Source organism: Buteo buteo, chromosome 19, assembly GCF_964188355.1.
Source record: "Buteo buteo chromosome 19, bButBut1.hap1.1, whole genome shotgun sequence".
In the NCBI taxonomy this organism is placed as follows: Eukaryota; Metazoa; Chordata; class Aves; order Accipitriformes; family Accipitridae; genus Buteo; species Buteo buteo.
The window spans coordinates 14252405-14266096 of NC_134189.1; the positions used below are offsets into that span (position 1 = coordinate 14252405).

A 13692-nucleotide genomic window follows, 5' to 3' on the forward strand; every position below is an offset into this window, starting at 1 on the left:
GAGCTATCATCAGTCATGTCTGTCCATCCACTCTCCCTTTCAAACTTACCATGACATCCTCATCCCCCTATTTCTCTTAACCTTCCCTCACATTTGCAGTGACCTCCACCCTCACAACTTGGTTGTATTCCTAGTGCCAGCCTGACACACCAGCATGCATGTCTCATCATCCTCTCTCTACTACCCTTCCAGTGCTTCCTCATAAATATACTTAATGAGGGCAGATGCTATCTATCCCAGAGTGCAAAAATTAAGTTCCCAATCTCTGGCAGAACCCACCCCATTTTCCATCCTTGAAGGTCTGGTTAAAGTCCATACACGAATCTCCCTCCTATTATTTTGCTCTTGAGTAATTTTATTTTGCTAGTGTATACAGCTGCAGTGTACTCTTGCTCCTTTGCTTTACACTAGTCCGTTTCTTTTCATCCAGATATCTCAGAACGCTCCATAAATACATCTTAAATTACAAACCTAATAAGCCCTCTGTCAGGTAGGAAAGACAATGATGTTATCATCTCTGTTTTATGAAAAGAGAAGCTAATGTTCAGTGAGAGAAAAATTTTATAGGAAGAAATCTCTAGTCAATAAACTCTACATTCAAGATTCTTGGGATAATTTTAATGCTTGAAATGCACCTATCCAGGAAACTTAATTTTTAGCTAAATCAAGACACTTGTGCAAGTCTATTAATTCACAGAATTGCTTAAAAAAATGACTACATTATATAGTTCTTTAATCATCTTAGAAACACCTGGAGGAGCCTAAGAAGTCATTGCTAGGCTTCCCCCCTCGCACCTGCCACAATGGCACTAATAGACTTAAATGTCCTGACCAGCCTCACCGGGGACTTTCATCCTATACCTCCTGCCCAGTGGTCCTGAGGAGGAATGCTCCACGTAAGCCCCATCCTGGGCACCCAGGCCTGCCCTGAGCTACACTATAGCTGCGTGAGTCTGCATCCCTGTCTCTATCTCCTGGGTGGATGTTGGACCTGTGTCATAGTCCTGCCTCCTGCTGCTCCTGGGATTCCTGGGAGGGACCCTGAACCTAATTCTTCACCTCGCCTTGTCTGTCATGGCTGATGAAACCTGTTAGCAATGCCCGGCACTGCCCACCCTGCTCAGGTCCTCTGGGTGTGACTGTGCCCTGGTTGGGAAGGGCACTGCCCTGCCTGCCCTACAACTTGTCCCCTGCTCGCTCTGCTCCCAACACCCTCATCACCCCTGCTAGGTCATTCTCACACTGGAAATGCTGGAAAAGATCTCATGAGAGCTTCAGTGCAAAGCCAGCAAGGCACCTTGATCCAAACCCTTCTCCGTGGTGGTTTAAAAGCAGCCACTGACTTCGCAGCAAAGTGGCTGCCAAGCACTAACACCAGCCGTTGCGTCACCGCTCTCCAGACGAGCCAGTGTTGATCCGGGTTGAGAGTAAGTTGCTGTGGGAATGCCATGCTGAATTCCCCTGGTAACATCTTCTGAAGGATGACTACAGTGGGAGATGGGAGAGTTACAGCTTGAAGTTCACTCTGATAAACTAAAAATATTTAAAATACAAATTGCTTGATCTATGGTAGAGTTCCAAAAGATATTAATTACAATTTATTAGCTTTTCTGTAATGTTTCAAGCAAGTTCTTTCAGGCTGTCTACACTGAGTCATTTTTTGGAAATAAGCATTTTGGATCTAACCCTAAATGGGAAATTATTTCAGATTTGGTAATACAGACTGGGTTTTCAACTTCCTCCGTGAACAGCCATCTGGAACGAAAACGTGTCTAGAAAATTTTGGCCTGCCTGTTCAGCCTGCCTGGGCTCAGGCTGCTCTCAAAGCTGAAAACCTCACTGAGAGACAAGGGTTGGATTCCTCACGGGCTGCCCTTCCCCCAGTGCCAAGAAGTAAACACGTATGTCTAAGGCTACGTAAACTAATTAGACACCTAATCTTACCTTTGTCTGCCTCTAGTATTGCCAGAAGGAGCAGCAAGTAAGGGAGGAACAGAGCGAAAGAGAACATCAGCTCAACAGAGAAATGGGGGCCAATACACTGCTCAAGGCATTAATTTTACACAAACTATAAGCATACCTCTCAAACCAGAAAGACCCTAAAATAGCACACAGATCTTAAAAAGGAGGGCAGAAATCCTACCCAAAAGAGAGGTGCTGCACTTTTGACTACATAAAAAAGCTCAGAGGCAAATTAATAAAAAACCCAATAGCTTCTTAATTACTGTATCAAGTTTGCGAGCAAAACCGCAAGCAAGGGAGCCCTGCCCGCCACAGTGCTCCTGCCAGATGGGCACACTGGGGTATGCTCGCCATGAAACACAAGACACAAAGGTTGCATCAGCAAACAACCCCTTCCCAACCGATCTTCTCCTGAGGCTAAGGCACCACTACCACACAACTCTGCGGCACTGCTGGCTGTCCTAACACAACCTCTCATCACAACTTTTGTGAGCACCACAAGACCTGGCCAGATAAGGGCCAGGACCAGCAGCCTGAGATACAAAAGAGCTTGTTTAACTTCTGTAACATTTTCTGTGATTTCCAATTCAAGATGTAGAACACGTATCACCTGTTTGTAGCAATAATTAACAGGAGATCGTGGTAAATGTGCATTCAAAATGAGGGACGGATGTCTGACAAACACTGAAAAAAGAAGCACTGAGAAGTTAGGAAGCTAGGTTAAAAATGAGAAGAAACATATTTTCTCAAATTGCCTCACTTACCTTATGGTACAAATACTTTCAGGATTCACACTGTCAAGCACTTCTCCCAACCATGAGAGCACCAGGTTTGCTTTTGAAAAAGAGGAAAGGTGGAGATTAATGGATGACAACTGATTTCAGCAGGTGGGGCTCTGAGAAGAGGTATTAACTATTAGAAGGGCTTGCGACTCTAAATCAGTGAGCAAAGAGATGCTGTGCTAGGCAAACAGGATTTAATTGACCTACAGTGATGACAGGCTTTAGTATTTTCTCACAGATAATAAGTGGTTGCAGAAAAGAAGATGCCTTAGGCCTTTAACCAAATTGGTCACCTTAAAGCTATGAAATGCCCCACCCAGCACTAATTATTGCTATTATAACAGTAACAATGAAATCAAAAGTAACAGCTGTTATTCTTTGACTGCTGCCTTGCCAAGGCTGGTATTTTGCTTGATATGGAGCAGAGAGGCTTGATCAACTTAAAATCACCCTTTGTTTCAGAGAGCTTTTGCCATTATGTGAGTAAAACTCAAGTTTCAACAAGTTGTGAAAACAATTCTGTGTTTCCAGCGTTTGCACCTTATGCAGTGTTTTGTGCATCTGTGATGAAGGTTAAAACAGGGATTTGCTCACACTCTTATGTGATACCCCACAGTTGGACTGTGGCTGTGACTCCCCCTGTAGGTGCCTTTTCCGCTTTCTACCGTCCTCCCCTGTTGTTTATGCGGGTTTTCACGTGGTCAAAATAAGAGGTGACTGCTTTTAAATACAGTAACTAGGAACAGCAGCAGGTGGTCTCAAAATCAGGTGAGTTGCCTCCTACTAGTTCTATTTTTGAAACAACAAAATACGTTTGATTCTGTGCCACCATGCTCGGCTAGATAAGAAAGCGGAGCATCACAATCAGACATCTGTTCAATGCACAGCCGGAAAGTATTCACCTTCATCCAGACGAGGGCTTTGATGACCGCCTGCCAGGAGGTAGGAGAGCCCTGAATCTGGGCTAATTGAAGGGATCTGCAGCCAGCTATTTTAATATTTAATAGGGATGTACTGCTGATGGAAATTATAAGCAAATTACAGATCTGGCATGTCATGGTCTCACCAGACCCAAACAAAAGCACATGGTGATAAGGACAGAGCACTGCACATTGGGACCTGCAGTCTGCATGGACCTCATTGCTTTGTTAAAGAGTTGCTGATAAGCTACAGTGTACTACAAAACTCCACATCTTTCCTAGAAACTATCCTTTCTTCAGTTTTGTTTATAATCTCCAGCTCTTCTGTTTGTTTTTATATGGATATAAGAGGGTTTCTTTCTCTTCAAATCAAATCACAGGGCCTCACTGTTTCTAGCTCAAAGTCTCCCTAATGCTGCTAATCTCATATTAACAGCCTACTGACACAGAAGAGACCACAGAAAAGACTGATTGCCAGCTCTCTGGCCCTGTGACCGCATGCTGGTCAGATCTGGATTAATACTTGAGGCGATTTACCTCAGGAGGCCCTGTTACAGGTGCCTGTAACTCTAAACTCTCCTTGAACTGCCTGGCAGGAGAGGAAAGAGGGGAACCTGTGAATCCACAGCTGATGCAGACACAAACAAGGCCCTTGTGAAACTCACTTTTCCTACAGACAACCAAGATAACAGCAGCAAAAAAATCCTTGATTTCAGATAAAAGACAAGGAGGAGCTGGGCATCAACATCCCACCAGGGACACAAAATCCACTGCAATGCTCCCCCTTACTACCTGTCACTGGCAGCAAGTTTGCTTGACTTGAACTTTTCTGGTTACTAGAAATGGTTATCCAGGAGCACAGGCAAACATGCTGATTTCCTCCAGCATTTATGTAGCAGTATAGCCCTGCTGTGTAGGCTAATTCAGGTACAAGAGTGACTCTTTCAGCTTTAAAAACAGTTTAAGCTGTTCACATTTAAGGAAAGATGGAAAAACAGCATCATTCTTGTTTGGTGATGAGCATCCATGTGACAGTTTGGTTCACCAGCCCAAAAGGCCTCGGGCTCTTCTCCAGGACTGGCCTGTACCTCCTACATTTGAGTGCTGCTCCATGACCCTACATAGTAGGAGGAGGGTGCTGGGATGATGGATCAGGCTGACCAGCTGTGCTTGACGTCACCCAGCAGAAAACAGTCCACGCGCTGCTTCTGAGCTGCATGAGGAATATGCCCAACTTGCCGGGGAGAGAAACGGAGGCAGAAGCTGATGCTGCCCACAACCAGGTCAAGCTCCAAGGCTTCACGTGTGCCCGAGTCTGGAGCTAGAGCATCTCTCGTCTCCACTAAGATGCTTCTATTTCAGAATTATTTCGTTTTGCTTGTTAACAAATTGCCAGTAAAATACATAATTGTTCCTGGCCTGAAGTTAAACAATCCTGTTACTGAGTTACTATTATTTGCAGGTCAGAGAGCTGCAAGAGGTTTGGCCTTCAAGGCACCACACTGTCCCCTCTAGGAAGAGGGGTGAAGTACAAAAACATTCTACTGTGCCTTACACAGAAATTAATTTTACCTATAATTATTATTACAAGGCTATTTGTTCCACCTTGGCTCCTTAAACAACCACACTGCAACTGCTACCTCTCCCCGACCTTTCCCTGCCTCTAACATAACTGCACAAGTGTTGCAGCTCACATATCTTTCCATAGGTCTTTATTAATAAGGAGCATCTGCAGGGAAACAGGATCTGACTCACTCTGCACCACAGCTGCTCCTGCTGCTCACTTCCCCACCTGAAACAACAGCCTTGTTTCAAAAGTCACCTCCATCACCACAGCAGCCAACTCCAACATCACCAGTGCAATGCTGTGCTGCCCTTCTAAGGGACGGAATATTCTTGGCTGCTCCCCACAAAAGATTCTTGAACGATATCTTTGTGTATTGCAAACTTACCTTGTTTTTGTGCTGTCTTGCTCCTTTTCTGAGTCTCTGTGGGGAGTATCCAGCCAGTGTGAGTCTTTTTCAAAATTGATTCCTTATCCATATTTGGGAATTTGTGCTGGGCACTAGCTGGTACAAGGCATGTTCTTCCCACAGTGCACTTTGGGACTTGTAGTTCCCCAAAAGGAATGTTGTTTTCCAAATTGCAGGCACCAAGCAACAGAAACAGAAGTCTGAAATGCCTTTACCTCTGCATTTGCTTAGCTGCTGGGTCCTTCCTTTCACAATGTTTCTGTGCTGTGGTTTCACCTTAACCAGCCTGAATCCTCCAGGAACTTCTGCCAAAGTTAATGGCAGAGCGTGCAAGCCCCTTGGGTGCACCACCGTGCAAAAGCCGCTACTGCGGAGTGCTCCTGCTGGTACCGTGAGGGGCAGGTGCATGGTCCTGCCTCCTGGAAACAGCTACTTATGAGAAGAAAGTTATGAACCAGTTTTTAATCGTACTCCCTACTTTCTTCCCTGATTCCAACACTGAAATGGCATAGAAACTCTCCTTTAAAAGATGGGGTTTACTTTTCAATGTGTTCTGCATTAGCCTATTTGATTTTTTTTTAATTAAATAATCATAGTAGGGGGTCAGCATTACAAAATAAATAAATCGTGCCTCTCCTGTGGAGAACGATTTTCGAACAGAGTTTGCACTGACCGCCATAATCTCGTAACGAAGACACCCTGCTGTTTTTAAGTAACAGCTGAAGAAGAACGTGAATCGTTGCCTGCCGGGTACTGATGGAGACGCTGTTGCTACGCCCGAACTCCAGTTGCTTTAACAGCGTCCCCTGCTTAACACCGCGGACACGGGGCGACCGAGGAAGGGCCCCGGAGGAAGCGGGGGCCAGGAGAGGAGGGCCCCCATCATGCCGGCCAGGCTGCGCTGCTGGAGCGCTGCGCTGCTACTCCCCACGCCAAACCCCCCTCTCCTGCTTGCCCGGCCGCGGTGAGGAGAGCTGCGGGACCGCAGCCGTGCTGCCCGGTTCCGAAGCGGCCTCCTCCGGGGCCCGTCGCTCGGCAGGGACAGGCTCGGGGCTGGGCTGGGCTGACGCCCGGCGGCCGCGGGGAGAACGGCAGCGGCCGCTGCGGGGCTCTGCCCCGCCTGCTAACGAGGGCAGCCGGGCGGGGAGCGGTGGCTCGGCCCTCTCCCCTCGGCAGCTACACGCCTGGGGAACCGAAGGGGCGTTTTGGCAGCGACCGGCGCCGCGGCTTCTCGGAGAGCCCGCGGAGCCCCCGCGTTTAACCAGAGTCGGCTCTGCCCCCGCCCCGGCGGCCGTCGACCGCCGCTCCCTCACGCCGCCGCTAGACTACATGTCCCGCCGCCCCGCGGGGCGGGGAGAAGATGGCCGCCGGGGCGGCCCTTCCGCTGCCGGGAGGCGGCGGCGCGGGGCTTCCCTCACGGCCTTCCGGGGCCGCGGGTAGGGCCAGCACCTGCGGCGGCTTGCCCGAGCGGAGCCCGGCCCCGGGGGGCGCGGCGGCGGCGCTGGAGCCGGAGCCGGCGGCGGGGTGCGGGGAGGGCGGTGGCGGCAGCCCTCCCGGCAGCCCTCCCGCCGCCGCCATGAGGAGCGAGCCTCTGGCCTGGCCCCCGGTCTCGGCCCAGGCGGCCGCGCTGCTGGAGGAGGCGGCGGACCTGCTGGTGCTGCACCGGGACTTCGCCGCCGCCGTGGAGAAGTGTGAGGCGGGCTGCGACAGCTTGGGCCCCGGCCCCGGCCCTGGGACCGGCCCCGGGAGGTGCGAGCGGGCGCCGGGCGTGCGAGGCGGGGAGAGGGCGGCGCTGGGAGGTGGCTCGCTGTCATAGAATCATTTAGGTTGGAAAAGACCTTCAAGATCATCGAGTCCAACCATCATCCATGCCCACTAAACCATGTCCTGTCCTATCGGCGTCAGGCTGGCTTCGAACTGGAGGCCGTGTCTGCCCTGTTGGGGTTTTAGCTTTTTTAATAGAGGGCTTTGGGGGTTTAATAAACTGGGTTTTCTTTGGCGGGGGGGTAGAAACTTCTTCGGTTCGAGTATAAACACCATCTGTATGAATGGCAGTAGCACTGATGGTCCTCCCTGTGGTTTTGCTTAGCTCTTTTTTAATTATCTAAATTAATGGAAGGTGATGCTTGTTGCTAAAAAGCGAGTTAGTAACCATTTAAAACCCAGCTTGGCTTTGGCTGCTATTTGATAACAGCCTGTCTGTGTTTCATATGAAGGGATCTGTGCGTGTTTGAGGGAAGCAAGGTGTGCCTAGGAGCCTTCCCCACGTCCTCCTAGAGATACAGACTCAGTGCATCTTCTTGGGGGGTTGAATTTGCCCTTTTATGGGGGGTGAGGAGAAGGAAAGGAGGGGAAGCAGCTGCCCGAGAACTGTAGAGCACCTAGGCTAGGCTGCAGCTCACTGGGAGGGGTGCAAGGGGAAAGAAACGTGGTCATAAGAAGCGCTTATTTGGGTGTCTCTTCGTTACCAGTTCTGCAGAAGTGAAATGCTCCCTTTGTGTTGTGGGAATTCAGGCGCTGGCTGAGATGAACCGGTGGAGAGAAGTTCTGTCTTGGGTCCTACAGTATTACCATGTCCCTGAACATCTGCCTCCAAAAGTTCTGGAGCTGTGGTGAGTTTCTGTCTGTGGCTGTCAGATATACACAAGGCTTGCATTAGGTTTAATAGCAGGCCAGACTTGAATATTGTGAGATATTTTCACTTCGCGTGGTTTAAGTGAGGATGAAAGCGGAACCTGTGACAGGTCTGTTCTCAACCTGTGTGTGCTGGACCATGCCTGCAGGCCTGCAGATTGCTTTGCAGTGATAAAGAACAAGAGGGGTGGTGCTGAGAAAATAACATCAGTGGCTGCACCTATTGTCTGCCTCAGAAATCTCTCTGTGCTTCAAGTGTAGACCTGATATGTGCCCTCATGATAGCTGATTGTGGGTAGTAACTGTCAGTGATCTCAACTTTTACAAATAGTGTTTTCTAATATTTTTTTCTTGTATTTCAGTATCCTGTTATACAGCAAAGTGAGAGAGCCCCAGGTGATGCTGGAGGTTGGCAGTAGCTGGCTGAGAGACCAAACCAATAAGAGCCTCCCCGAGTACGGTTCATTGCTGGAGCTCTATCTGTTAAATGTGTTGCTTCCGCTTGGTCAGTTTGAGGGGGCAGAAGAGCTTGTACGTGGCTGTGATGTTTTTGACAGTGAGCAGCAGCTAGCATTTCTCGGGACCATTTGTGAAAGCCGATGTCAGTGGACTCAACGAGAAGAGATGCACTCGGCTGCTGAAGAGCAGCAAGACGCAGCAACAGAAACTGTTTTGGGTAGGCTTTCCCTCTGTTGTTTGTGCCTTTTTTTTTTTTTTAATTATTTTATTTCAAGTTAGTTAGTCCCTTACTAACAAAGGGTAGCAAGTATTAACTAGGTATTAAGAATATTGTCACGACAAACCAGCCACAAGGAAGTCCAGTTGGGTTTCACAGAAGGAAATGGAAAACTTAGCGATCAGTTTGCTGACAATTACAAAGCATATTTAGTCTCTGCCAATGTCAAGAGATGAGAATTGTTTTCCAGGTTAAAAAGCATTTCAGAATAAATGTTTGGGGTTTGTTTTTTTTTTTTTGTTGTTTTGTTTTTTTTTTTTTTTTAAAAAGGTACAAAAGGGAAACTAAAAGTAACTAGCAATCCTTTAAGGGCACATTTTGTTGGCTCTGTGTACTTTCTGCTTCATCTCCATTTATAGTCGAGCCCATGCAGAATAATACTTGTCTGGCTTTTAAAGTACTGCTTCTCCTCCAGAACTGTAAATCACTTGTCGTTATCTCCCGGGAGAGAAGCTGGAACTACTGTGGTATAAGATCATATTATACTAAAGTAGATGCCTAAAAAAAAGGTATAATGAATTGTATTATAAAATTGTACTGTTTCTCTGTTCCCTATTACAAAAAAAACCCCAACCAAACTCTCAGGGAATCAAACTAAGAACAGTCTTACTTTAGTATCTTAGTTTCTTATTACCTGTATCTATGTGATTACTTTTTTTACTTTACTTTGCCCTAACGGCCTTTCTGTTCTTATCTTCTAGGTGCTCTGTCCCAAAAGCTCTTGACCATGTTGACGTTGCTACGTAGAGCACTGAGGTCCATGTCTAGCCACTTCTGTTTACTTCCTTACAAAAAGATGCTCTTGGCTACTTTTCTGCTCTACCTGGTGGTGGTGAGATTAGACCCAGGTACAGCATTAAGATTTAATTTTTTTTTTTAATACCCTTATGGTTACAGAGAAGAAAATAGTTGCTTTTAATAGATTCGGTCTGTGTAAATGTTTCATATTTGGGAGACACAAAAACTGGGTGGCTAGGAACCTATTATTTGGGCTTGTTTCTAGTGTTTCCAGTTGCAATCCATGTAGAAAGATGTAGCTCTACAAAAGATGGTTTTCTGTAAACAGTTATTCCATCCTCGGCTCTTTCCAACGAAGTACAGATTGTGAGAGGCAGACTGAGCTATCCTAGACTCAGCCTCTGCCTCAGTCATCTTGAGGCACTACAAGGTGAATAACTTTTGGAAGAGTGATTGCCTTTTAGGGCTGTCCTGTCAGGAAAGCGGAGAGTTGCCCAGGGCAGCAACGTAGCCATGCATTTGATTTGTTTATGCTGGAGTCTTGCTACTGATGGCTGCTGGTGTCACTGAAGAATGGGCTGTGGTCCCATGACATAGATGTGGCAGCTGGGGCACGGAGGGGATGAGCGTTTCCCCTTCTGCTGGGTGGCACATGCTCCATAGCTGTTCTGCAAATAGTCCATTGGAAAATACTGAAGAAGACTTGCTAGGGATGTGAGCAGTGCCCTGAATGAAGGCCCAAGTACTGAACCAAACAGAAGGACATAAGACAACTAGGTTTCAATTAACTCTGGTTCAGATTAGTTCTTTCTTAATATGTTTAGTGTATTTTAGTTTTTACCTTTTATAATAAAGGCTCTTTTACTTTTTGTTTTGTTCTGCAGCTTCTCCCACATCACTGCCGTTCATTTACAAACTGGTCCAGCTCTTCCGACAGGCTTGGACAGCTGTATTTTCTCCAATCCATAGGCCTCCAATTCAAGACTAAGTGTCTTCTGTTACAGAACACATTTTTCTCTGCTGCTGTAAAGCTGTCAGCTTGTCTTGAGGATGTTCTCAGGCTCTTCAAGGACTGTTGAAATCAGTGTCCTAATTGAGATGACCACCTGTGAACTGCTGTGTGGTGATACCTTCATTTTTCAGATGGGGAATGGTGGTGTGTGAATTTTGAAACCACACCAAGTATTCCTGATGTTTTGCTTGGCTCTACAGCACTGTTTTGTCCAACACCAGGGTAAAGCCATTTCTTGTGTAATCTACAACTGAGTAAGAATCCTCCTTTTCAAACACTTTGCTTCAGATGTGGCTCTTCAGTGAGCGTTGTGTAGCCAGTTACGAACTATGGAAGAAGGCTCCATCCTTGCAAATGCTGGGCAGTTCTCTGAACAAGTGTTCTGAAAGAGTGTTCCTGGAGGCATGGCTGTAAAAGGCAACAGAGTACCAATAATTAGGGGAATATTCTGTTTTGCCTGAAGATGTCTGAAAAGCCCAGTTCCTGCAGCATGGGATTTAGGACAAGCATGTGGAAGAAAAACACTGGAGAAAATGAAGCCTATTGCATTTTGAAGGCCATAGTTTCTCTTGTGACTGATGCCTCCTTATACAGGGACTCTTGATTTTAGTCATATTTAACCCCAGAAAGCCAAGGTGGTGGGCCACAAAGACTATTGTGCTGCACCTACTCTTCTTAAATGCAAATTACAGCACTTTGTGCTTGCCTGATGCATAGTAATTCTTAGGAGCACATGGTGGTCATAAGGGAATAGATTTATTTTTTTAAACTATATTCTATATTATTGTTAGTTGAACAACTAAAGTTGTTGCATTGTTTTATTCTTTCCCTACCTCTTGCTTTGTTTATGTAGCTATCAAAAAGTCTCCGTATGTCTAAAATTGCCTCCCGTCCCAAATATCTAAAGTCCTGGGTTACATGGGAGCCATTTAGCAATGCTCTATCATTCAGAACAAAAGTTCATTAGTAGGTAGAAAGAGATACTTCCCTGACATCCCAAAACCTTCCCCAGATCCGTGGTGAGAAACTTGCTGTCTTTGCAGAGGATCTGTCACCAGACCAACCCCATTTCTGACCACTTGGGGCACAAAATGGAGGTTTGGAGTCAAAAATTAATTTCTTCTCCATCCATCCATCCATCCACCTGTCATCAACTGACAAAGGGTAAATTCCAAAGGAGAGAATACTGACTTAAATACTGCTTTCACAAGAGCAAACTCCGGAGAGGACAAGTTAAAGGCAAGGAGCCTTCGTGGCAAACAAGTAGCCAGCCATCCCAGCATCTGTGCCAAAAGGATTCAGGCTGACTGATGTCAGCCCAAACTACAAAATGCTGAACAAAGCAGCCTTTTTGGTAGGCAAATTCTATTCAACACACCAAACCTATGAAAAATAGCCAATATAGATCCCACTTTGATGTCTTACAACAGTAGTCCCCTTCAGGTTGTTCCTTTGTCACCAGCAGTAGCCACACACGGAGGCGGTGGCTATTTCTGTTTTCTTCACATGGATAGCGGGCTGTTGGTGCCTTCAGACTGTGTGCAATCTGTTGCTTTTCTATCTACCGGGACACTTTGAAAACAGTCTGCATCTTCACTGCTAAAATTAGTTCTGTCTCTATTTCTTCTTGGATTATCCCAATAGAGAAATACTCCAATATTAGTGTCAGATAAACTGGGGTAGGTCATTCATGAATGCAGTAATGACCTTGCCTAGTTGTCGCAAGAGTAAAAACCAAAACAATCCCATATCCCTCCCCAAAGTTTTTGTCCCTGCTAGGACTTTATACCAGGATACGTAGCACATAATGCTTCAGCATGTTAAAATGTTACTTCTTGCATACTCTGTGCACATAGGGAAGAGCTGCTCTTGATATTGCTAAATGATCTTGTAATCCAACTATAAGTGTAGTTACAACTCTGCAACCAAGAGTCGATGGGAAACCAGGTAGAATAAAACACAGAAGCTCTGTCTGGAGTTGAGCTCTTTCAAGACATGACTAGGTTGTGTCTACTGGCCCCTACTTTGCAAGGCCTCACTATTAAGTCCTTTGTAAGCCAGTTAATGAAATAGCAAACTTCACTCTGAAGTCAGGCCAAATTCTCACCAAACTGACTGTTTAGGTAACAACCATTTTTCATTCTAGTTTTCTATTAACGTTTTTAGTTAGATGGCAGGGATGCAACTTTGGAGGTTGGGACCAATGGTCTGAGCAGGCCATACATTATGTTTAGAATGCTGTTAAATGTCATAGCCACTCATTTACCAGGACTTTAACATTCAACTTGATTTTAAGTGTAGGTTGGTAACCTTTTTTTTTTTTGAGTACTACTGATTTAGTGTTTTTATTGTATTTAATTCATTATGAGAGGGCAAGAAGGCAGAAACAAGCCGTCAGGGTTTTTTTTGCAATTAATACTAAAACTGCAGTATGTAATTTTTACAATAAAGTGACTACTAATTTACCTCTTTGTAGAGTTGCTTATTTGTGCTGTGATGTAAGTATATGAAAACTTCTGTGTTTAATGTATTGATAGTCAACAGTTTTCAGTTAATTTCTGGAAATGTTTCACTACATGTCCTCATTGTACAGGCATATTTGAATTAAGTAGAGGACTTGTTCAGTGTGAATCTGATGAGATCTAATCAACTGATGATATTGGTAGAGTGTAAGTCTGCATTTTCATAGGACTTCAGAGAGTGGTAATTACTGAAAGATCCGTCATATTTTTTTTTTAATCTATGTCTCTGTGTACCTTGGGATGACCAAGACCAGCACTACCAAGAATAAAGTACCTGGTATTTATCTTTAGCTGTGTTTTTCTCTGCACTGTCATTGTATCGTGTAGGGAAAAGACATATCCTTGGGGATCCTACTGTTTAAGCCTTGTCAGAGAGAATGTGTGCATGTACCATGTGTATGCAAACTTTCTGC

General features: G+C 45.8%; 2 protein-coding genes across 2 annotated transcripts in view; one reads left to right on the forward strand and one right to left on the reverse strand.

The window, feature by feature from the left end:
• Positions 1-6656, reverse strand: part of MICAL3 (microtubule associated monooxygenase, calponin and LIM domain containing 3) — a 186490-nt gene extending 179834 nt beyond the window's left edge. The window contains exons 1-2 of the mRNA XM_075051259.1: positions 5617-6656; positions 2727-2796 (exon numbers count right to left, since the gene is read on the reverse strand). The gene's annotated coding sequence lies outside the window, so the exon portion shown is untranslated. The remainder of the gene's footprint in view (positions 1-2726; positions 2797-5616) is intronic.
• A 413-nt stretch (positions 6657-7069) lies between these two features.
• Positions 7070-13586, forward strand: PEX26 (peroxisomal biogenesis factor 26). The gene is made up of 5 exons (XM_075051261.1): positions 7070-7386; positions 8109-8249; positions 8634-8947; positions 9709-9855; positions 10630-13586. Exons 1-5 carry the CDS (start codon positions 7214-7216, stop codon positions 10731-10733), a joined length of 879 nt encoding a protein of 292 aa, XP_074907362.1. The 5' UTR covers positions 7070-7213; the 3' UTR covers positions 10734-13586.
• Positions 13587-13692: the final 106 nt, after the last annotated feature.